Source organism: Miscanthus floridulus, chromosome 5 (assembly GCF_019320115.1).
Source record: "Miscanthus floridulus cultivar M001 chromosome 5, ASM1932011v1, whole genome shotgun sequence".
Taxonomy (NCBI): Eukaryota; Viridiplantae; Streptophyta; class Magnoliopsida; order Poales; family Poaceae; genus Miscanthus; species Miscanthus floridulus.
In genome coordinates, this window is record NC_089584.1 from 141,336,336 (window position 1) to 141,361,008 (window position 24,673).

General features: G+C 42.2%; 2 protein-coding genes, 1 non-coding gene and 1 pseudogene across 4 annotated transcripts; 3 read left to right on the plus strand and 1 right to left on the minus strand.

Annotated features, from left to right (window-relative positions):
* The first annotated feature begins 1,698 nt into the window (after positions 1 to 1,698).
* LOC136450997 (EPIDERMAL PATTERNING FACTOR-like protein 9) lies at positions 1,699 to 8,270 on the plus strand. Of its 2 annotated transcripts, XM_066451713.1 has the most exons (4): positions 1,699 to 2,023; positions 2,162 to 2,235; positions 2,529 to 2,744; positions 8,132 to 8,270. In XM_066451713.1, exons 1-3 carry the CDS (start codon positions 1,909 to 1,911, stop codon positions 2,709 to 2,711), a joined length of 372 nt encoding a protein of 123 aa, XP_066307810.1. In that variant the 5' UTR covers positions 1,699 to 1,908; the 3' UTR covers positions 2,712 to 2,744; positions 8,132 to 8,270. The 2 variants fall into 2 exon arrangements, with proteins under 2 accessions (XP_066307810.1, XP_066307809.1); XM_066451712.1 differs by lacking the exon at positions 8,132 to 8,270 and having other exon boundaries at positions 2,529 to 2,975.
* LOC136450996 (pentatricopeptide repeat-containing protein At3g29230-like) lies at positions 4,181 to 6,246 on the minus strand. The gene has a single exon (XM_066451711.1). The coding sequence runs from the start codon at positions 6,244 to 6,246 to the stop codon at positions 4,474 to 4,476; it is 1,773 nt and encodes a 590-aa protein (XP_066307808.1). The 3' UTR covers positions 4,181 to 4,473.
* Positions 6,537 to 6,733, plus strand: LOC136455691 (U2 spliceosomal RNA). The gene has a single exon (XR_010759171.1). It is a non-coding gene; the product is annotated as a U2 spliceosomal RNA (small nuclear RNA).
* A 118-nt stretch (positions 8,271 to 8,388) lies between the features above and the next one.
* Positions 8,389 to 11,504, plus strand: LOC136450998 (signal peptide peptidase-like 3; annotated as a pseudogene).
* The last annotated feature ends 13,169 nt before the right edge of the window (positions 11,505 to 24,673 follow it).

A 24,673-nucleotide genomic window follows, 5' to 3' on the forward strand; every position in this document is an offset into this window, starting at 1 on the left:
GCATGTTTGCTTTGAATAGTCTGCCTTTTGTTACCAGCCGTTTGCAGCATGCAGAATCAAACAAATAGTAGGAAACAGATTGCTCTACATGCATGGTAAAGTTCTCACATGCATGCATGGCTTTCTTTTTACCCGCCAGCCGAATGCTTCCATTGCAGCCAAATACCCCTGCTGTGTACCCAGCAGCGCATGCGTCGTCATACCGGTGTCTTATAGCTTGTTTACCACTCAAATTAGTTTGACCACATTTTGACTCAGGCCTGGTTTAGATCCCGGCTATAAAGTTTTAGGGTGTCACATCGAATGTTACATAGATGTGTCACATAAGGTGTTCGGATATTAATAAAAAAACAAATTACAGAATCCATCAGTAAACCACGAGACGAATTTATTAAGGCTGATTAATCCGTCATTAGCACATATGTTACTGTAGCACTTTATTGTCAAATTATAGACTAATTAGGCTTAAAAGATTGGTCTCGCAAATTAGTCGTAAATTATGTTATTAGTTATTTTTTAGTCTATATTTAATACTTCATGCATGTGTCCAATATTCGATGTGACATGGTGTAAAGTTTTAGGTGGAAACTAAGCAAGGGCTCAGCTACGGCCTCGTGAGTCGTGACCAGTGGTACCATAGCAGCTCTGAGACTGAAAGCAACAGCAGCTGAAGCCTGCTCACATCCGATCCCAACATGGCAACATCCTCCACCAAAGGGGGTGTCGAAGAACCATGTAAAAGTTACAACAAAAATACGTTGCAGATCCAGAGCTTCCAACCATTACTGTCGACGAGATATCACCAGGCTGTGGATGGTACGGCTCTGAATATGAAATCCAGATGCGTGCCGCCCATGGCTCGAGATCACATGAGATGGACAGCGGTGGACGGAACAACACCTTGCCCTTGCAGAGATGCAGGAGGACTGAGCAACCCTTGCCTTGCAGAGATGCAGGATCCAGAGCTTGCGAACCCCTCCTCTGGCATTGCGGGGTCACCATCACAGGCTCAGAATAGTTTCTCCATTTGTTGCCTTTCGTCAAGCATCTTCTCTAACTAAATAAGAAAAGATGTTTGTCTGCTTCAATTTTGTTCACTTTGTTCACGTGAAACGGGCACCGATGCCTCTGCATCCTCGATGCCAAGTTTTTTCAGCTGAGTATCCGTAGCCACAGTGCTTGCTTCAAACAAGAGAGAAAGTTGAAGCATCGATTCTTCCCTACACTGTGGGTGCTCTAGCTGCGGGGCTCAAACATCTATTCCGCTGCTCAGCTCTCCATTTTTCTATTTGCTTCTATTGGTCACAAGATCCGTCCGTCCGAACTTGTTAGCTTAAGCTTGGTTGATTTCTCTTTCACCGTCTTAGATTGAAGATATGGAGTTAATTTCCATTCATTTTTTGTCCGGGAAGTGCCATGTCAACCTTACCTTCCCTGCTGTGCGATACTGAAACACCCAAACTTTGTACTCGAACCTTGTGCCCACTAACTTCGATTGTTCTGTAAAAAAAGTATTGCTACGTTCAAAATCGGATACAGAAAAAAAAATGCAGAAAGGAACATGTATAGCAGACAAAGTGATGCTATGGTAATAATTGAAGCAAGGCCCCCGTAGCTAAGTTTCAGACGCGTCTGTTATCCCGTGCGTTCGTGCATACCAGAGGGTGGAGCCACCTGGTGGTCTCCGCAGTCCCCACTGCTCCCTCTCCAAACCAGTGTCTCTGCATGGTACGGCACAGGGATATGCATATGCAAGGCATGAGCAGAGTCACAGCGGCCACACACAAGCCATTGCACCTGTCTCCAGTTTATATAACCCCTAACACTCGCTTCCTTATGCTGTTTCTCAGAATCCAAATAAAGCACCATCCTCCCATTTTCTATCCATTGCTCATTTGAAGAAGAGGGATGGCTAATGGTTGCCCCACAACTACCACAAGCTCCCTGCTCCTCTTCTTCCTTCTCTCTTGCCTGCTCATCCGCCATGCTCTCTGCAGCCAAGGTCACAATGACAGAACATCAGGTTCTTCCCCTCACACAAACACCTGAGTTGTTTATTTCCTCTTTCCTTGAATGAGACGAGTCCCTTCTTTCTTTTAGTATTTGCTTTTTGTTCACTTTCACTGCTTATTCGCTCATATGAATCTAATTTGCGGTGAAGGTGCTGATTATGTGGTGCAATATCCCCACCAGGAATTGCCTGCTAAACATATAGTTTTGCAGGAGGCTGTCAAGGTACCTATCTTAGTTAAGTAGCGTTCTTCAGGTTTCTAAGTTTCAAAGGCTTGCAGTACTTTTTTATTCTTTTACACATGAATTATGCAAGGAAAAGTTTGGAAGGAGAAAATGCCAACCACTTGCCTCCAACATTACTCCTGTAGTGTTACTAGAAAAAACTTTAGAATAGAAACAAGAAATGAAACTAATGTTTTTTTTTAAAAAAAAGTGGAATAGGTTAACACACAAAGTGCTTAATGACCTTCAAGCAAGTATAGTTAGCGTGATATTTTCACATGCCTTGATATTAGGGTCTAAACAAGGACATACTGTCGAAGTATGCAAGGAGAATGTTGATCGGCTCAATTGCTCCAATATGCACATACAACGAGTGCAGGGGGTGTCGATTCAAGTGTACTGCTGAGCAAGTCCCAGTGGATGCAAATGACCCCATGAACAGTGCTTACCACTACAAGTGTGTTTGCCACAGGTGATCTTCAATGAGTAGGAGGAGCTTCTATGTTATGGTATGTCGTGGAGAATAGTAGTATTTTCCCCCATTTTTGGCTCTCCCTCTTCTTTTCCTTCTATTCTTTGTTTTCTCTGTTGAAAAGGCTTCTTTTTTTCGTTTCTATTTTACAAGAGGCTAGCTAGTAGAGGACTGGAGTATGGAGGGGCATTTTGTACTTTAAAATGCTTAGTTCAGGTTATGGACTAGTAATTTTGTTAGTAAATGGTTATCAATTTTGACATCTAAAGTAAGTGTGCATAAATAGTATAGTTGACCTATGGCTACGATGCATCATCGAGTCTATGAAGTATGAACAGACCTCAAAATATAAGCTGAGACGCACATTAAAAGGTCTGTTATATTTCATATTAATAATTTCAAAACATAAAGTAAGAGTTTTGCTTGAGTAAATCACACTACGCTGACTCATCAGTTATCACATGGGATGATAGCAATTTGCTACATACTATGACTGTAGCTCAACACTTGCTGATATCGTAAAAAGGACAACAGAAGCACAGAAAAAATAGAATACACTGTTATTCTGAGAGGGACACAAGAGAGGAGATGCATACGGCTAGACAACAAAAAAATCTGACATGTAGCGGCCCAGAACCCAGTACTACTATTAGGCAATAGAATGGGATCTCACCATTTGTCTTAAATAAACAAGAATAGGTCATACTGGCGCCCTCTCAGGTGGTCCTGAATCTAAGACTCACATGGATGTAAGTCAGAGGATCCATATCGATCTGTTTTTATTTTGCGTGCATAAGACACCTACATCAAGCTATACTTGAGTCTCATGCACCAAGGTTGACGCCAACACAGCATCAAACCCATGGTCCAGCAGCACCTATGTAGCTTGAAAGTGATCATCATTGTTAACTCTGTTAGGATATAATTTTAAATTCTAAGCTTGAGCATGCTTCTGTACAAGTAGCAAAGAGGACGAACCGTTTCGATGTCTAACTCATGCTAGATTGACTAAACAAAATGAGTTGCCAAATCACACAACTTTCTGATGATCAGGTAGTCAGGACTATATGCTTAAAACAGATTGGTAATTTAGAAAGCAGTTACTTTTCAGTTTTGAAGCCAAAGAACCAAAACAAGGCATATTTCATAGTCCAAATTGTAGAACTATTGTTCCCAATATCAGCCATTTTTCATTTTGTAATCAGCAATCAACAACACAGCTACAAAATGAAATGCAGAAAGTAGACAGAAGTGAGAGGCAACATACAATCTTGATATTTGAACTTCATGTATCTTGATTCTGATGAAGTGATGATATAAAGAACAATGCTACGGAGGTGCAGACACTTCTCAATTAGAGACCAAACTTGTCCTTCAAAGGCTAAAACCACTTTTAAGTCCCATAATCCACAAGTGGCTAGTCCAGACAGTTAGCATTATGCCCTTTAGAACAGACTAAAAGGAGTAAACAACTGCAGCCTCAAATATAAAGCTTCTTCGTTCAATCACATGTTGAGTCACCACTGTGCAAGCACGTCAAGAAAAAGTTAATAAAATGGACCGCACATGGATACTCAAGATCCTCATCGATCTAGTGTTGTTTAAGTTGCCACTGTTTGTGCTTGAGCTGGAAAACTCAGGCTTGAAAAATAGCCAGTTACCATCAGGGCTATGAACCATCAGATGTAATTTGGTGCATGTCTAGAATGTTAAATCAACAGACATCATGATGAAGGACTTAGCAAATTTGGTGCAGAAAGGAGCAATCAAATAGATGGTACCATTTTAGACAAATTCCACAGCATCAAGTATATTTGATCCGTACAAAGATGTGAGCCACCTCCATTCACAAACTCATGTATTTCTCCATCCACTTCAATCACACTCCGCCCAATATCCTTCCTCATCCCCTCATCACTCATCAATTTCCTAATCCTCAAAACATCACCCCACATTCCTTCATCAGCATAGATATTTGACAGAAGAACATAGACTCCAGAATCATCAGCTCCAAGATTTGCAAGACGTTCCACTGATAACTCAGCCAGCTCAACACAACTATGGCTTCGGCAGGCAGCAAGAAGAGATCCCCACAATTCCGGAGTCGGTTCCATGGGCATTGTTTCTATAGCATGCCTGGCCTGATCCAAATGTCCGGCACGGCCAAGTAGATCAACCAATGCACCATAATGTTCTACCTTGGGATCTATCCCAAAATCCTTTTTCATTCTGTGAAATATTTCTAAACCCTCTGAGACCAACCCAGCATGTGTGCAAGCAGTCAGAATGGCAAGTACACTAAGATCATCCACTGCAACCCTTTCTGCCTCCATTCGACGGAACATCATGACAGCATCCAGACCATAACTATGAGTTCCAAGTCCAACAATCATCACATTCCAAGTGACCACACTCCTCTCAGCCATGCTTTCAAAGATCAACATGGCAATATCCAAGCGCCCACATTTCATGTACATGTCCATCAAAGCTGTCTGCACCACAACATCAGACAGCACCTTCTTCTTCTCCAAGTAAGAGTGAAGCCATCTTCCTTGCTCCAAAGCGCCCAACTGAGCACAAGCACTGATAGCCCCCATGGCAGCGACCGTATCAGGCCTTACGCCACACCGTAGCATACTCTGAAAATACTCCAAAGCCTCCTTCGCCTCCCCACACCTGACATGCCCATCAATGACAATACTCCACGATATCACATTCCGCTCCGGCATTTCCTCAAACAGTGATCTCGCCTCATCCATCCTTCCATGCCTGGCATAACCATCGATCATCGAGTTCCAGCACACTAAATCCCTCTCGGGCATTTGATCAAACAACTCGCGCGCACGGTCCACACCAGCACCACCTTGCTTCCCATACCCGTCGATCAAGGTCCCCCAGGAGAACGCGTCTCTCTGTGGCATTTCGTCGAACAGCTCCTGCGCGAGCCCCATCTCCCCGCACCCGACGTACCCAGCCACCATGGAGTTCCACGAGACGAGATCCCGCGAGACGCCACCTGCCTCGTCGAACACCTTCCTGCCCGAGCGGCAGTCCAGGATCCTACAGTAGAAGCTGATAAGCGCGTTCACCGTGAAGAGGTCCGCGCCCAGGCCCCTCCTCACGGCCTCGGCATGAACCAGGAGTCCGGCCCTGCAGCCAGGCGCGCAGCCGCAGGCCTTGAGGACAGCGGGGAACGTGTAGGCGTCGGGCCGCACGCCGCAACGGCGCATCCGCGCGAAGTAGAGCAGCGCGGCTCGGGGACGCGCGGGGGCGTGGAGGCGGATGGCGGTGTTCCAGGGGAATGGGTCGCGGGGCGCGGGCTCCGGGAGGCGCGCGAAGACGGCGTCCGCGAGCGCGGCGGCGCCGGGGACGGACGCGAGGGCGAGGAGGAGGAGGTTGGAGAGGCGCAGCGGGGAGGCTGCGAGGTGGCCCGAGGTGAGGAGGAGGGCGTGGCACTGGAGCGCGTGGGAGGCGGACCTGCACGCGCGGAGGCGGGAGAGGAGCGTCGGCAGGGCGACGGCGGGACAGGGAGGCCGCATCGAAACTCTGACAAAGCCAAGTGTAGCTGTGTACGGAGAGTAGGAGACGATGAGTGAATTCCAGCCTTCCAGGGCCGAGGGATTCTTTAGTGGGCTGGCTATTGATCGGCCTTAGCGAGCCCATTTCCCTGCGGCTTGGCTAGCACCGACGCCTTGTTGCCTTGTTGGTACTAAAGAGCGCGCGCCGTGCCTGCGCGGAGCGCAACTCATTTTAGTCCCACCTCGGAGACTTTGGACGAGCGGAGCCAGAGGAAGGCTATAAAAGAAGACCATGGGCAACAGAGCAACTCATATCTTTCTCGGCTTTTTGGCTAATATAAAGTGTATTATTTATTTTTATTATCAGTTTAATATCTGATAAGTGGGTCATGTGCGAACTTTGAAATTAAATTTATTAGTCGGGAGAGGGCCAATCACAGAGCTTGCTATTAGGGTCCTCGCGTGTTGTTGGGCGTTGCACTATTGGGGTCCTGGCTATTTAATCGGTCGTGGCCCTCCTATTCATGCCTATTTAATCGGAGGCCCATTTTGTATACTCGTTGGGCTTCCAATTCATGGCTATTTAATCGGAGGCCCATTTTGTATACTCGTTGGGCTTCCAATTAAAGGCGCGCCCTCCTGTTCATGGCTATTTAATCGGTCGTGGCCCTCCTATTCATGGCTATTCATGCCTAATTAATCGGAGGCCCATTTTGTATACTCGTTGGGCTTCCAAATTTTGTATACTCGTTGGGCTGTAACAGCGGAACATTTAGTAAACTTTTTGGGCCTTCCAGTTAACGCTTCTGTAACATAGGGTCAATAGGAGCATGAGCAGCCTAACAGAGGGTCAATAGGAGCATGAGCAGCCTAGAGCATATGAGAGGTGAGGAAGGATTAGAGGTTCATTTGGAGCATATGAGAGGTGAGGAAGGATTAGAGGTTCATTTGAGCATATGAGCTTGCCCGGCCAATAGGTTAAGGAATGGCTGGCTAAGGCTGTCTCCAATAGGAGATCCGGAGATCCGTTACCGAACTTAAATTCAAAATGGGTCTTCAACACAATACCCCCTCCAACAGAGTACATATATGTAAGATCCATTTTAGAGGATTGTTGGAGAAGATAAAAAAATAAGTATTGAACCTTTTATCTGTAGCGCTATCACAAGGACGAATGGGTCTTCCATTTTGGGTCGCGGTTGTTGAAGACAGTCTAAGAGGTATGCGAATGAATGCTAAAAAACAGTATGCAAAATAGGTTAAGAAAGGTTAAGGAATGTCTGGCTAAGAGGTATGCATATGAACAAGGAAAATGCTTTAAAATTTAAAAATCAGTATGCGCGAAAGGAACTGTTTCTCATCACTGGAAGCGTACGTTCTCTCACCAGAAACACGAAATTTCTACATAATCCTACAAATATCCAGTGAGACGTCTACATCGTTTTTTAGTCCCTTTTGTGATCTGCTTTTTTACATAAATGGATTCCTAAACTTATCCTATTTCATGGTGTTTTAAAGCATTTCTTAGTTATATATATTGCTCTTTACAGTGTTTTGTCTATTACTCCCTCCATTCCAAATTATAAGTCACTTGACTTTTTTGGTTCATTCATTTTGCTACGTATTAGACATAATATTACATCTAGATGCATAGCAAAATGGATGTATCAAAAAAATTCAAAGCGACTTATAATTTGGAACGGATGGAATATTAATTTTAACTTTATTCATAGAATAATGGTATAAGCTCTACTTCTTATTTTGAATACTTGTAATGTGTCTTAATCACAAATGGTAGGACATGTTCGGGTTTTTTTTTTACAACAAACATATCTTCATTTCAACAGCATAGAGCTGTTATCAGTGATAGAGTTGTATGTTACTGATTGCAGTGCTTTCACTAAAGAGCACAGGAATGACAGGAGTAATGGAAACAGGGGAAGTTTGTGAGTGTACAGCTACAGATGCTTGCTTTGCTGCTTAGAAAAAATTAATCCAATAATATTCTGATTTATGCATACATACAAGAAGAAAAAATTCGTACGTGGAGATACCCGAGAACGGTTCGGGTGAATGTCACCCACCTCAGTTACACAGAGAAACGATGAAGGGATCGGTTGATCGGAGAAGGCGACACTCGGAACGGAAAATAGCAATACCTAGCTACACACACGGCGCCTTCGGCGATGCGTGCATGCCGCTGAGGCAGACTCGCAGCGGCAGGGGCGGACGACGCGCGCGCGCACGACGGCTTGGCTCCTGCCTCCCCGCACGCGGCAAGCCGGCACGGCAATGGCGCTCCTGACCATCCCTCCCCGCGGCCGCCTCGCCCTCCTCCCGCTCCTCCTCTCCATCGTCCTCCTCGCGCGCCCCGCCGCCGGCGCCGGCACCGGCTCGGAGTTCGACGACGGCACCTCGCCCAAGTTCCCCGGCTGCGATAACACGCTCCAGAAGGTGAAAGTGACGTACTGGGTGGACGGCGACGAGCGGAGCAGCCTGACGGGGATCAGCGCGAGGTTCGGCGCGGTCCTGCCGGACGCGGCGTCGGACGACCAGAAGCAGCGGGCCGTCGTGCCCAGCCCCAAGACCGGCTGCGCCAAGTCGTCCGCGCAGCTCGCCGGCTCCGTCGCCGTGGCGGTGCGCGGGGAGTGCACGTTCATCGAGAAGGCTAAGGCGGCCGAGGCCGGCGGCGCCGTGGCGCTGCTCCTCGTCAACGACGAGGACGACCTGCAGAGGATGGTCTGCTCCGACAAGGACCCACCTCCCAACATCGGCATCCCCGTCGTCATGGTGGCCAAGTCCGCCGGCGACAAGGTCCAGTCGGCCATCGGGGACGGGGCCAAGGGTGAGAAAAGATAGCTACGCGTTCCCAGTACCGCCACGCTCTCATGTGCCACGTACGTACCCATTTTCATCCATCTATGATTCGGTTCTCTTGCACGCAGTCGACATTCTCATGTACGCGCCGCTGAAACCGTCCTTCGATGGCGCCATACCTTTCCTATGGATGATGGCCGTCGGCACGGTGGCCTGCGCCTCCGTGTGGACCGTCGCCGTCGTCGGAGAAGAGGTACGTAGCACACACGCACAAAAGAAACCGAACGTCGATCGGGCAGAGTTGCTGCAGAACCTTGCAAAGAGTATTGAAATTGAAATGTCCATGTGGCAACGACCGCCTTTCTTGTTCCAGCCTACCAAGCAGGGCGATGTTTCCCTGGGTGGGGAGGAGAACCCGGACTGCCGAGGTCGTGGAGCTGCAAACCCAGACGGCGCTCGTGTTCATCATCACGTCATCGCTTGTCCTGCTCTTCCTCTTCTTCTTCAACTCCAGCTGGTCCGCCTGGCTCCTGGTTTTCCTCTTCTGCCTCGGGGGTGTCCAGGTACATACCCAATAATTCCAATGAACTTTGCTGGTTCACATGATCGACGCAGCTAATGCACGAAGTGCAGTCACCTCATCTGTAACTTGTCATCATCTACTTGCAGGGAATGGAATACGTGGCATCATCTCTGATTGTAAGGTGTGCATATACTCGTGTGCTACCTATTCAGTGCTTGTTTGCATACGCCTATCTAGTTCTTGAAAAACTGCTGCGTGCAGACTCTGCCAGCGGTGTCGCGAGGCGAAAGCGAAGCTTCCTGCTCTAGGGAACGTGAAGGTGGTCACGCTAGTCATCTTGCCGCTAGCCTTCATCTTCGCCTTGGCCTGGGCCACACACCAGAACTCACCGCTTGCTTGGGTTGGTCAGAACCTCATGGTACGTAAGATCCATGGGCCTGTGTCCGAGGAGCCCAATGTGCTCTCCTCATCTCATTATTCACAGCTACTTTCCTGCTTGCTCCCATCCTTCATCAGTGACTGTGCTCACTGACACGGTTCTTCTTCATCCAGGGCATCTGCATGATGATTCTAGTATTGCAAGTGGTGCATATGCCAAACATAAAAGTACGAGCGGTTATATATGGACTGACATGCTATGGTTCAACAAGTTCTTCAAGATGACATATTTTCTTCATCTGCTTTGGTCAACTGGAGTGGAGCACATCTCTGACGAGCACTAGATCATTATTTTCAGGTTGCGACGGCGCTCCTTGTCGCGGCTTTTTTCTACGACATATTCTGGGTCTTCATATCCCCCCTTATATTCAAGAAAAGCGTCATGATCACAGTGAGTTTCAAATCACATATGGCTGCTAACTGAACATTTTCATGTCGTGAGCTGAGCATAGCCGAAATGAAATCTCGCAAAATTCAGGTTGCTCGTGGCAGTGATGATGGGCCGAGCCTTCCCATGGTACTGAAGATGCCAAAGGAGTTCGATTCGTGGAATGGGTATGACATGATTGGATTCGGGGACATTCTCTTCCCAGGACTGCTTGTTGCTTTCAGTTTCAGGTGAATACCTGAAGTGGACTCTGATCTCATCCACAATTTCAGCTATAAGAACAAAATCGTTTCTTCGACTGAAACTTACCAGCTGCAACTGAACTGTAGATTTGACAGAACACACGGCAAAGATTTGACAGACGGCTATTTCCTCTGCCTAATGATTGGTTATGCCTTCGGTATGTAGCAGTCAGTCCATCTCTGAATCTAAGTTTCAGAGAAGAACAATACTGCTTACATTAACAATGTCATGCCTTTCTGGTTTTTTATATAATCGGCAGCTCCCTGCCTGATTCTTTTTCTAAAAAACCAATGTCATGCCAATGCAGGCTTGTCATGCACATATGTTGGCTTGTACCTAATGAACAGTGGTCCAGCCAGCTCTGCTCTACCTTGTTCCTTCGAACACTAGGTACCAGAGCAACAGAAATTTTGATTCCTTTTTACACATTCTGGTGGGCAATATATCAGAGTTCTTATAGCTGTTGTTGCGTCGAATTTGTGCAGGAGTTATCGTCTTGCTTGGAGCGAAGAGGGGGGAGCTCAGTCAGCTCTGGAACGCCAAGGCGTAGCCTGCCTGGGAGGCTCATAAGCTGATATGATGGCATTGGTTGCAGGCTCAAAACGGGCTTTGGTTTAGCTAGACTTGTCACTTGTGCTCATGTATCTGATGGGTTTGGGTGAAATTATGTCAAGCATCAGCATGATCCATGGTTAGGAAATTTCTTTGTTTCAGCACGCAACACACACGAAGGGTGGTTAAATTGTACTAGCCTGCTGCAGTGCACACTGCGAGTCAAAATTGGTAGCGTGATGTAAATTTGAGCAAAATTAGACGATATTTGTTCATAACAATGTTTGATTACAGGCAATGTAAAGTTCCAATAGTCATTCAGAAGCTGCTCCATTTCATGGACAATTGTCGACATGCTCCCTCCGTTCTAAAATGTATATAGTTTTTTTTTAATCCTAAGTTAAACTTCTCAAATGTGAATAAAGTTTATAGAAAAGTGTACCAACATCTACTATGTCAAATTAGTTTTATTAAGTTCATCATAAAATATGTCTTTGGTAGTGTATTTATTTGATATTATAGATGTTACTAATAAAACTCTTATATGATTGGTCAAAGGTAGATAAGTTTAACTTAAAATAAACTAAAACTGATTTGTATTTTGGAATACAAGGAGCAAATGCTATAGACCTTCAAAAAGACTAAACTTTGTTTCAAGAGAAAGTTTGCATTCTGGATATGTCGGGGAATACGGACAATTTTTTGTCTTACCATGTGAAACTTGATGAACTATTTAACTTTGATTTGGGCAAACATTGTGAGTTTGTAATATTTCATAGTGATTGTGTTTCAATGTATTTTAATCAACTTTTAGTGTAGTTCACCGTAAGAACATGGTCACCACATATAGTGGCGGATGCAGGATGGGAACAAAGGGGGACTAAATAATGAAGATTTAGGAACTAGGACTAGAGATTAATGGTGATTTGAGGCTAAGTAACCGTGGTCTAATGAAAAAATCAGGCTCGCTAGGGGGTTGTACCCCCGGCAGCCCCCCTTTGGATCCACCCCTGACCACATAAGGATTAGGGACAACACTACATACATTATATAGAGGGTAAAGTATATTTTCAACCTCTAAATTGTATGCCAATCTCGTTTTTAACTTTGAACTAGTTCCAAATAATAAGCATGACTACAAACAATGCAGCAATAATAATAGAAACAAACTAGTTCTAAATTTTTTATTATTTTTATAAAATAGGAAAAAAATTACAACTATCAAGAGTAGAGTGAAAATAGGATGGATATTTCCCGATATCATCAGTCTGAAAAGGGTCTAAACCCAACTTAGATAATCCATAGATGAATCCGGATATTTAATATTCATACTGTATCCGAATCTGATGCATTTATAATACAAATATAATATAAATATCAATATTCAACGTATCTGACACTATCCGTATTCGACTGTGAATCTGAGAAAGAAACAACTACCTTATTGGTATCCGTAATATCCGTACATATCTGATTCAGTTTCATCCATACTCAAGAGGACCACATTTATCTGGTTTTGCTAGTTGTATAATGTGTCCTTTTCATAGTTCAAAGATTAAAAATCAGACTACTATGCAGGTTGAATATTGAAAAATATACTTTCTTTTTTTACATAATGGAAACATAAGTTTCGGATTCATCGTTCCTCTGGGAGGAAGAATCAAACCAACTATTACTAAATCACACTTAAAATAAAACCAGGGCACTAATCCTAATGTCCAAGGCGATAAGAGAAACTCCACCCATGAGAAGTAAACAGAAACATGGCACTAGACTCTAAAAGCCTCCATGCATCCACAATAGAAGTCTTGTGCTCATCCAAGCGCTGTAATTGAGTCCAGAATCGGAGCCAATATGTCCCCCAAAACAGTACCTGCAAAAAAGTTTGTTTTTGGCTTTTGTTAAAAACGAAATCATTTCTTGTGAGCTAAATTGCCCAGCACAGGGCCGATGCTCCTGTCAAAACAAGCAAATTGTGTTTGCGGCGGCCTAGTTTTGACCATGCCCCAAACAAATGAGATGCACTTGTTGGAGGGGTACCAAACACCCAATAAACTGCACGCCAGAGAAAACGAGCATAATGACAATTAAAGAAAAGATATTAGATGGTTTCAGATTTATTAAAAAAACAACAAACTTTACTACCATTCCAATTTCTTCTTGCTAGATTATCCTTTGTTAAAATTACCTCCCTTTTCAGAATGATTTTGTTTTTTAGGGTATCTTCATTTGCCATATCTCCTGCGTGACTTTCAAATCATTGGTGACAAGGAACTTATACATAGAATTCACCGAAAAGGAACAAAAATTTTATGTATACCTCAAACAAACCTATATGACATATTGTTGAGTGTAACGTGCACAATACTAGCAACTAGGCTATGCCATTTTGTTAATTTTGTTCCAACCAAAGCCTTTCTGAAGGACACATTTAGAGGAGCAGTTTACAGAACCTCGACTATCGTTGTCTGCTTTTTGCGCACCACATTGTATAGGTTTGGATATTGGATTTTAAATGCCCAGTGTGAAAGGACCTTCATGTCGCCTAGAGGGGGGGTGGGTGAATAGGCCTGTTTAAAATAAACTCACAGCAGAAGTTAAATTGTAGGTGCGGCACTGCCTCACTAAAAGTGTGGCACTGTTGCTCCTGTAGACAAGCTTGAACTACAATTCAAAAACTACCCAAGGAAAAGTAGATCGAGCAAATTACTGATGTTCCTGGGATAGGGTAGAGCCTATTCCACCACCAAGATGTTGGTAGAAGTGCACGAGCAAGTAGATCAGGACTAAACCCTAGAATCACCACAAATACAAGTATAGCAATGCAAATCACAAGAACACAAGTGACACCGATTTATCCCGTGGTTCAGCTCGCCACTAAGGCTTGCCTATGTCCACGTTGTTGAGATAGCCACAAAGGCTTTGGTCTCTTTCAACCCTATCCTCGTTCTCAAGTCAAGAGAATAAACTCTTGAGATGAGGGGTGATTTCACTAAATGACTGGGGTGATTACAAACCTCCCGAGGCTGCCACACAAGTTGGCAAGCTCTACGGGTGACGCTCTTATCGGCTAGGAGCAAGCTCCAAGAATAACAAACACAATCCACCGGCTTGAACGTGAACCAAGAGCTCTAGGAGATGAAGAACAGTTGAGGCTGCTCTCTAATGCAGTTTAGAGGCTCAAACTCTCTTGGATTTGGAAGGAAATCAAAGGAAGAAGCTTGAGGGTTTCCAATGTGAGTGAGGGAGAGAGAGAGCAGCTCTTTTCTATTTTTGACAAGCTAGAATGAGCAGGAGGTTCCAGAGAGCCGTTGGGGAGGAAGAGGAATGGCATAAATATCCCCCAGCCCCAACCGTGCTGCTTCTCAAGTGCGGCAGTGCCTCACCTGCCAGGCAGCACAAAAGATAGGATTGCAAAGCTTGATGTATTGGCTGAGGCTTTAAGGATATTTGGGGAGTAAATAAGCACTTGGTTGCGCATTAAAGCTTATGCATTGTATCCCCCGTTATAGTACGGCTTTTCCTAAACTCAAATTTAAAACATCAAAGAATTTAAACACCTTTGAGTTGGTCACCGCATCCTTTTATAATTAGGGGTTTCCACCATCGCATGTATTATCCTCTTTCTCAATATCACTTCATAAAGGCTTTGCAAACATCTTTGTCTCATTTCTTCGAGCAAACATATCTTGAACATGTGACTTGAACTATTTCCATATATATGAGTTCACCTCATGGCTTCAAGTCACTTATACTAATGATTTGATCCTCAACACAATATGACTCCTTATAGCTTGATTAGTTTCTTGACTCAATGTAAGTACTCTCTTCTTTACCTTAGCCATGGTACCTCGGTCCTCAAGCCATCGCTTGCCCTTCACCTTCGCTTAGTCCCTCAAAGCCCTTTCCTTGCAATCTTTACCTTATCAAGCCATACACAAGTCACATCATATTAAGTATCCATTGAAAAACCATTTCTTCAATAGTATGATCATTGCTTGAATATCTTCTAGATATGATTGTTAAGATCAATCAAGCTTTAGTTTGATTCACATAAAGACATATATGAATCAACATCAATATGGTCAAGCCAATTCATGATTCCTTATATCCTCTTCATCTTGGCTTAACACTCCTAATACTCACTTCAATATCTATCTTCATACTTCTAGCATGATAAGGCAATGAAAAGTGATTTTCCAAATTTTTATCCATACAACCAAACCAACACAGAGACCGACTTATATCCAATATGAGTTGTGTCCTTTGTCATTTAAACCTTTGCTTGGTACTTCTTCACTTATGCATTTTTGACTCATCCTTTAATCCTTGATCAAAGCTAATCCACTATCAAACTCTTCTTGTTCATGCAAAGCAAGCTATTATTGAGACCAATCCAAAATCATCAACTCATGTCTCTTTTAACATTTGCCAAATATGCTTGCTTTCTCATGATACTATGATATTCCTCAACATAGAAGCTATTTCATCAACTCCATTTGCATTGTTGTCTTTCAATACAACAATACATAATTTTGGCCTTGATTTGAACATTATGTGGAATATCATCAAGTTTGTCTTCTTGTTGAACCTATATACACTTCTCATTCCACAATCTATAAGTGTATGCAATAAAATCAATTTCACTCCTAGTTAAACTGGTCAGACGCTTGATTCAACAGCTTGGCTCCCAATTTAACTAGTCGGATGCTTGATTCAACAACTCGGTTACCAGTTCAACTAGTCCGATGCTCGATTCAACAGCTCGGCTACCAGTTCAACTGGTTGGATGCATGATTCAACAGCTCGGCTCCTAATTAAACTGGTCGGATGCTTGATTCAATAGCTCGTCTCCCAGTTAAATTGGTTGGACGCCTGCTCTTGTTGACCAGCTACATGTTCAGCTGCTCGGATAAGCTCAAGACGGTGTTGCTCAGCGGATACAAGGCGCTTGGGATTAGCTGTTCAACACTTAGCAAACTTGTTAGACCTTTAATGGTGTTGTCATTCAATTCACCAAAACCCACTAAAAAGCTAGATGCACTAACAATCTCCCTCTTTTTAGTGATTGATGATAACACAATTAAAGCTTACAAGAGATTAATAAATAATAAGATTTTGAATCCTATAATATAGTGAGATCCCCCTAAATGTGTGCATTGAAAGGAATTCAAATTTTGGCCTCAAATGCCAAATGCACATATTCAAGATATAGTGTGGGAACTCTCCTATATCTTAGCATCCGTGGGTGCATGGTGTCATCATGATAAACGTGATGCTCATGGCAGTTTATGCACTCAAGAAGTTTCTGAAGCTGTCATGTGCGGCACTTCCATGAGTGAGCGCGACATTGCCGCACAGTGGCAGTTAGAGAAAATAAACAACACATCATTCAAGGCATGAACATCACACATTAGCATATATGGTCCTTATCAAGAGCATCAATTTAAACTATTCTTGCACACACCACACAATAAAAATTGAAAAATCTTATATGCCTCCCTTTTACCCCTTTAAATCCTCATATCAATCTCTTTCCTTTACACTCTCTCCCAATATTTCTCTTCCTTTGGCATTAATCTCCAAAAAGGATCTCTCCACCAAAAGGAGGAAATAATGATAGACAAGTGAGGGCAAGAGGTAGGTGAAAGTTTAGCGTATAGGTTTTCTGTCCTGAGTTTTCTACCAAACAAAGTATGCATCATGTTAAGTCAAGATTCTTGAGAAGTCAGCATATTTAGCTCATACCTCACTTAGATGACACTTTTAACATGAGACTGACTCATGCCGTCACCATAAGAGATATCAACCAAATATCTAAATAATTCTCTAATCGTCACCACAAGAAGAAACTCATGGTGTGACTTAAAATATTGCATACACATGCACACACTAGCATGTAAGGGCCTAGATGCACAAAAGTAGTACAAGAGTTCATGGAGCGATATACCTTTGTTCTAAGCCTCATAATCTCCACTATGATCATGATATTTTGAATTTAGTGCTTTGAGGGGCTTGGCATAATGCAAAAAGATTTTATTTGTGTCCATCTCTTTTAATCATGACCTTCATGAAGATTTCACAAACTTGTGCTTGATCTAGTTTGAAATTCCATTGTTAGTTCTTGTCATTTTGAGATACCAACTGAAGACATATTTCTTGATATACCGAATTAAAAGATTATCCACTAATACCAATTGAAATATGATCTTCACAGTTTTGACACCACTTGAAGGAGAGTCTTCACAAGTTGATGCCAATTGGAATAGATTCCTGTATCTCATAATGTCACCTAGGGAATGCTCATAAAGACAAGAAATAGCATTAAATTGCACAGGCTAGAGTTTCACAACTAGTGATCATTTTGGATGTGAAAGGTATGTAGATCACTAATTGCAAAACCTTATAACATAGACTAAATTCCCCCTTTTTGATAGTGCATACATATAGATGTGGAAGGCAAGAACATAGGCACTTTTGGTCAATTAAGTCCAAACAAGGGAATTTAAGCTATATTATGGAGAGTAGCTACTTAAGAGGTAAAAATGCAATCCAAATGAATATGAGAGATAACCAATTTGGATTGAGTCAATGTAGCATATCCATGAGAAACTCATTCTCACTGAGAGACTATAAATTCACTAAAAGAAAAGGTTAGTCTTAAAGACATAAGACATAGAATGGGCTCTCCCTTAATATGTGCATCAAGTACTCGAATTACTTGTGAATGCACTTGAATCGGTTTAAGAGTCTAGAGGAGTTCATCCTATATCTTGGTCAAGGCATAACAAATTTGCAACAATTGAGATTTTTGCCAAAGAAAACATACCACCACCAAGGTAGATAGATCACCACATTGATATGACCATCATAAGTGAAACTTGATTTGGATAGCCATAGTTCTTCACTTGATGAAATGTGGTAAAACTGAGCTCTTATAATCATGCAAGATCCATATTAGGTTCCTAGTTCTTTCTTTACCTAAGGCAACTCACATAGAGAGCAAAAGGTAAAATTCATAAAATTTGTAAATTTGGAACTAGGAGTTATAACTCTTTGTTGATAAGGTCTTTGGTGATCAATGGGATGGATCCATATGCACTTGATGAGCTCTAGAGAGGAGAAATAGAAATGAAAGCCCACTCTTCAATTCTTTTCTCCAACTCATTCAAATCTAGTTCCACTAAAGGATTGGGACATTCGATAATAAATCGGGAGCACTTGGTTTATAAAGACCAAGAACCCCTAGAATAATTCTGAAACACCTAGAAATCCAAAGGAACCATCCATCCTCCTTTTTTCCATGTGTGGGACTGCACAACATACACTTGAGAGAAACCATTAATCCCACAAGATATAGACTAAACTCCCCCTCAATTTGTGCATACAAGGGTACACAAAGCACCTTCATGCACATCAATAACATAAGTTAAGGGAGAAGTTTACACATTATATTCCAACTAATCTTAAACTCCTTCAAGCTGCATGCGATCTAATTAGTTTCAGCTGGTTTTAGTTGCTTCCAATTGATTTCAAAGAGTTCCAACTGATTGTAGCCTATTGCTGCTACTTGTAATTGTAGAAGTCAACTAGTTTCATCTTGTTTTAATTGATCTCAGCTGCTGTTTCTGAAAGCCTGTAACTGATTTCTTCTAGTTCCAATCGATTGCAATTACTTGCTGCTTCTTGTATTTTGATTGCAAATCTTTGGACCCTTGTGTGAGTCTTTCTCTTTTATTGCAACTCCTTTAGACCAAACTAATGCTTGTCATTTATACTGATTCTTCATGACCAACTTGAGAGCCAACTTAATCTTATTGTTACAATGCAATCCAATCCAATACAGTGAGTTTTTAGATTCTATCTTCCATGAAGAAAAATTCATATCCCTCATACCACTAGTCCAATATGCATGAAATTTTACTGAGATGTGCACCCATGAATCCTCTAACTGCTGTGAAAATTTTAGCTCATTTGGACTCCATTTGGTCAGTCAAATCAATTTTCTACCAAAACTGCTAAGGTCTAAAACTGCAGTACTGAAGCTGACAGAATTCAACTCAAAACCGACTTTCTTCTAACCAATGTCCATGCCAACTATATATAAACAAGTACTATATGTGTATAGCATGCTCATAAAGTTCCAGGCCAATTCATCAGTATTTGAACTTCCAAATCCATGCTTGAAGGCAGACAATTCAGAATTTCAATTTTCTAGACAGATTTGATAATTTCCAATTCTTCTCTTCTTCTTGTCCAATCTTGAGGTGAATTGGGTTAAGAATACTCACAAGATGTTATTTCCATTCAGTTCTCTTATTGATACTTGTGGTCTTATGAATTCTTCTAATATAGCTTATTCAACTCAACCTCAAACTTGATTTTATCCAAACTAAGAATTTGGTCTCTTTGGCCTCTAGCAACCTCATCTTTCTTCAGGAGAAGAGTAACTATGAGCTTGTGATTTATTTAGTTAAACAATCACAACCTCTTTTTCTTGATTTTCTACAAATAAGCTCAACACAAGAGGCATTAGTAACACAAGCACTAGTTTCTCATTTAGTGATCTTTTATGTGTGGAAGACAAATAGGTTAATAAAATAGAGAAACCTCATAACATTGACTAAATCTCCCTTAAACCCTCATGCACATTCTTTTGAGTGGAATGGAAATGTAAATGTGCATGGTTGGTTAATTAAGTCCAAAAGGGTAGATTTAAGCCATATTATGGTGAGTGGCTAAAATAGATGAATCAATTCCAAATTAACTAGAGAGAGAGAGAGCACATCACATAGTTTTGGATTGATGATCTTCCTATGATAGCACACTCCATTTGAGAAACACATTCTCATTTAGTGAGACTACACAAATCACTTAGAGAGAAAGATTAGTCTCACAACACCAGTCATAGAGTAAATTCTCTTTTGATAAGTGCTCTAAGTATTTGAATTTCTCACATAACACTTTATTCACTTAAAAACTTGTGATTTTACTCTACGTCTAGGTCATGGTAACAATAGAATATTTGAATTGAAATATGCCAAGAAATACTTACAACCATTAGAACATGTAGATGACCATAAGATAAGAATAAGAATTTGGCAATCTACCATAAGACAAGATTCCATCAAGTAGAGAGTTCTTGAAATATGAGTGATAAGTGCCTCTACTTGAGCTTGATTCTTTATTCTTGGCTTTCTTGAAATTCACTCCTTTTCAATGTTTTGATGAGCTCTTGGTTGTAGCACTAGAGATTGGTCTTGAGTTGACCTTCCATTTGAGTTTCATCTTATTCTTGCTCAAAGATGGGTTGTAGGCTTTGTCCATGAATTGGACCGATGTCAGCTGCTACTGTCTGCATGGGTGTGGCAGTGTTGCTCCTCTGTGTGGCACTGCTACTTGTGTGAGTGGCACTGCTGCTTGTATTTTAGCAATAGGTTGCAGATCAGCTGTGATATGAGGAACCTCCACCTCTGTAGCCTGCATTTCTTGTGGTCTTATATCACCGATGGCCATTTTCTTGATTGCCACACAAGGTGGTTCCTTATACCTACAACATAAATAAGATCTCGCTCTACTAGAGAGCTGTTAAAAGCATCATATGGCAAAAGATTCATTAAACTTGAAATACTCTAGCCACTCTTAACAATTCACAAACACACACATATTTGTGAACTACTAGAGACTACACAAGTCAAGTGGCTAGCTAGGAAGGGTTAGGTACTAGTTACCAAGGTGAGTATGAAGTTAGAAATATATCCATCAAGTTGCCCTTGGGTCAATCTTGAGAAAATAGACAATATGAATAAGATTGATAGCTTGAGATGATATTTTCAATTAACTTGCTCAAGCACCCCAAGGCTTCATACCACCTTCAAGTACCTACCACACTCATCAAGCACAACTTGGTACCCAAACTATGTTGGGTCCATCAAAGTTAGTCACAAGAGACTAAGGCACACAAATGGCCTTTGTGCTAGCACGTGGTGAACAAATCACATTTCTAGCACAAGTGTCATTTTTGGACCTCCTAAGCAAATTTGAATCAATTGATGAGTTGAGCTTAGGAGTGTTACCAATGGGACAATCCATACTTAGATGTCCCTTTCCTCGACAAGTGTAGCAAATGAGGCGCTTGATCTTATAAGACATCTTTTTATCTTGCTTCTTGTTTGCTACCTTGCTAATGAGTCTCTTTCTTGATGACACAAGGCTTTCACTTTTCTTGTTAGAACATGACCCAATTTCATGTCTCTTCTCATTGCAACCATAACACTTCCTCTTATTTCTTCTTGTCTTCTTCTTTGGAAGTGTGGCTTGGTCATCAACCTTGTTGGAACACATAGAGGCATTGTGTCCCATGTTGGAATACTTGAGGCACTTGACATGAGCCATCTTCTTCTTCTCTTGAATCTTACTCATGCCTTTGTTTTCTTTCTTCAAGGAGCAATCTCTTACATGGTGACCCTTCTTCTTGCACCTAAAGCAAGTGATGAGAGTCTTCTTTGGTATAAGTTGCACCTTGGTGGCCTTGGGGGCTTTGCTGTTCTACCTAGGTGCGGCACTACTGCACTGGGATACGGCACTACCTCATCCTAGAACCTCTATAGCCTTGAGCTAAACTGCTGCATTTTGGACAGATTACACTTCTTCAAATTTCCACTTGACTTTGCCACTGTTGGACTTGTGTCCTTCTTGATGGGGCTTGATGCATGCTTTGGTTGATCCCTTCTAAAGCTTCTTCACTATGTCTTCATGGTTATCTTGAGAAAGTTGAGAATTGCACTTTCCCTTTAATTGAATCAAGTCTCTTTTTAGCCTCTCAACTTCTTCCTTGAGCTCTTTATTTTCTTTTGTAATGAAATCATCACAAATTTCTACAATCACATGCTCAACGGAAGGTTGGCTTGCTTGAGAGCAACAATTGTTAGCACATGATAAAATATATGGAACTTGTGCACATGTGCACTTGTGAGTGTGAGATTGGTATGATTTTACCATTGTTACCACAACCTCATGAGCAATTTCTAGTATGAGATGAGAATCCATAAGCTTCTCATGAGAGTACAAAAGCACATCATGATCTTCTTGTAAGATCTCATTCTTGCTAGTGAGCTTTTCCACCTTGTCCTTGAGCACATAATTCTCATCTTCTAATTTGGCAACACAAGATAGAGAGTTAATAGTATGAGTTTGCTCAATTGACAAGTTCTCATACCTTTCGACCAAACTAGCATGAGAGCACTTAAGCTTTTCATGCCTTTTGGTCAACTTCTCTAAGCATTTGATCTTATTGATGAGAAACTCTTCTTGCTCGTGAAGTGTTTTTTCTTGCTCTTAAATTTTCTCTATGAGCTTAAGCACAATCAACTTGTCTTTCTTGCTTAGACATGCCAAGTGTTGATTGAACTCATCATCATCATCACTTTCATCTTCACTCTCTCTCTCACTTTCACTTTCACTCTCACTCTCACTTGCCACATTCCTCTCTTTCTTTGCCATGAGACCTAAATGAGGAGTGACATAGAGAGTTGAGATTCTTGGTGAGGTGGATTCATCATTTGGCCTCCACCGATCACAATCTTCTTCTTCCTTCAAAATGTTAGTCTCACAAGAACAAGAGGAAGTAGAAGTAGCACGTGTAAAAATATTGTTCTCACTAACTATTTCATTGCCTTTCGTTAGGTCATATGTTGGCGAGGAATTGAAGTGGATGTGCCATGATACTTAGGCCTTTTGGGAGAATTACTTGAGGCTCTTCATTTGTCGGTGAAGTTGAGCACTCCTCAAGTGGTTCCTCCAATGAGTGTCTTCTTCTCATATTTGGACTTGTCATATTTTTGTTTGAGTGTGGTCCAAATGATATGAGCATCATCAAGTGGTTCATCATCTCCAAATATGATGGCATAACAAACATCTTCACTCAAAGCACTAAATAAGACATTAGTAGCTTGAGCATTATTTTGTAAGCATTTCACTTCCTCTTTAGATAAGATGGCCAAATCGTCACTAGGAGGTGAAATGCTTACATCTATAATCCGCTCAATATGAAGACCCATGGCCCTAAAAACATCAAGCACACTAGCAGACCAAGATGCATAATTTGAGCCATCTAAAAGTAGAAGTTTTAGAGATACCTCCTCACTTGTCGACATCGTCTCTCAAGGCGGTTAAGCCCAAAATTAAGAGCCATGCTCCAATACCAATTGAAAGGACCTTGATGTCACCTAGAGAGGGGTGAATAGGCCTGTTTAAAACAAACTCGCAGCGGATGTTAAATTATAGGTGTGGCACTGCCTCACTAAAAGTGCGGCACTGCTGCTAGCCTGCTACTGCAGACAAGCTTGAACTACAATTCAAAAACTACCCAAGGAAAAGTAGATCAAGCAAATTACTAATGTTTCTAGGATAGTGTAGAGCCTATTCCACCACCAAGATATTAGCGGAAGTGCACGAGCAAGTAGATCGGGAACAAACCATAGAATCACCACAAATACAAGTGTAGCAATGCAAATCACAAGAACACAAGTGACACACCGATTTATCCTATGGTTCAGCTCATCACTGAGGCTTGTCTATGTCCATGTTGTCGAGGTAGCCACAAAGGCTTTGGTCTCTTTCAACCGTATCCTCGTTCTCAAGTCAAGAGAATGAACCCTTGAGATGAGGAGTGATTTTACTAGATGATTGGGGTGATTACAAACCTCCCAGGGCTGCCACACAAGTTGGCAAGCTCCATGGTCTTGCCGGCTAGGAGCAAGCTCCAAGAGTAACAAACATAATCCACTGGCTTGAATACGAACCAAGTGCTCTAGGAGATGAAGAACAGTTAGGGCTGCTCTCTAATGCAGTTTGAAGGCTCAAACTCTCTTGGATTTGGAAGGGAATCAAAGGGAGAAGCTTGAGGATCTCCAATAGTGAGTGAGGGAGAGAGAGCAGCTCTTTTCTGTTTTTGACGAGCTGGAATGAGCAGGAGGTTCCAAAGAGCCATTGGGGAGGAAGAGGAAGGGTATAAATACCCCCAACTCTGTGGCAGTGTCTCTCTTCAGGTGCGGCAATGCCTCACCTGCCAGACAGCACAAAAGATACGATTGCAAAGCTTACGGTCTTGGCTGAGGCTTTAAGGATATTTGGTGGGTAAATGAGCACTTGGTTGCACATTAAAGCTTATGCATTGTATCCCCTGTTATAGTACGACTTTTTCTAAACTCAAATTCAAAACATCAAAGAATTTAAACACTTTTGCGTTGGTGACCGTATCCTTTTATAATTGGGGGTTTTCACCATCTCATGTATTATCCTCTTTCTCAATATCACTTCATAAAGGCTTTGCAAACATCTTTGTCTCATTTCTTCGAGCAAACATATCTTGAGCATGTGACTTGAACCATTTCCATACATATGAGTTCACCTCATGGATTCAAGTCACTTATACTAATGATTTGATCCTCAACACAATATGACTTCTTATAGCTTGATTAGTTCCT

Excerpts from the sequence above, each read along its gene's own strand:
- LOC136450997 (XM_066451713.1), top strand. The coding sequence starts at position 1,909 with ATGGCTAATGGTTGCCCCACAACTACCACAAGCTCCCTGCTCCTCTTC. Across the intron at positions 2,024-2,161 it reads TCACAATGACAGAACATCAG|GTGCTGATTATGTGGTGCAA; the intron begins GTTCTTCCCCTC and ends TTTGCGGTGAAG. Across the intron at positions 2,236-2,528 it reads TTTTGCAGGAGGCTGTCAAG|GGTCTAAACAAGGACATACT; the intron begins GTACCTATCTTA and ends CCTTGATATTAG.
- LOC136450996 (XM_066451711.1), bottom strand. The coding sequence starts at position 6,246 with ATGCGGCCTCCCTGTCCCGCCGTCGCCCTGCCGACGCTCCTCTCCCGC.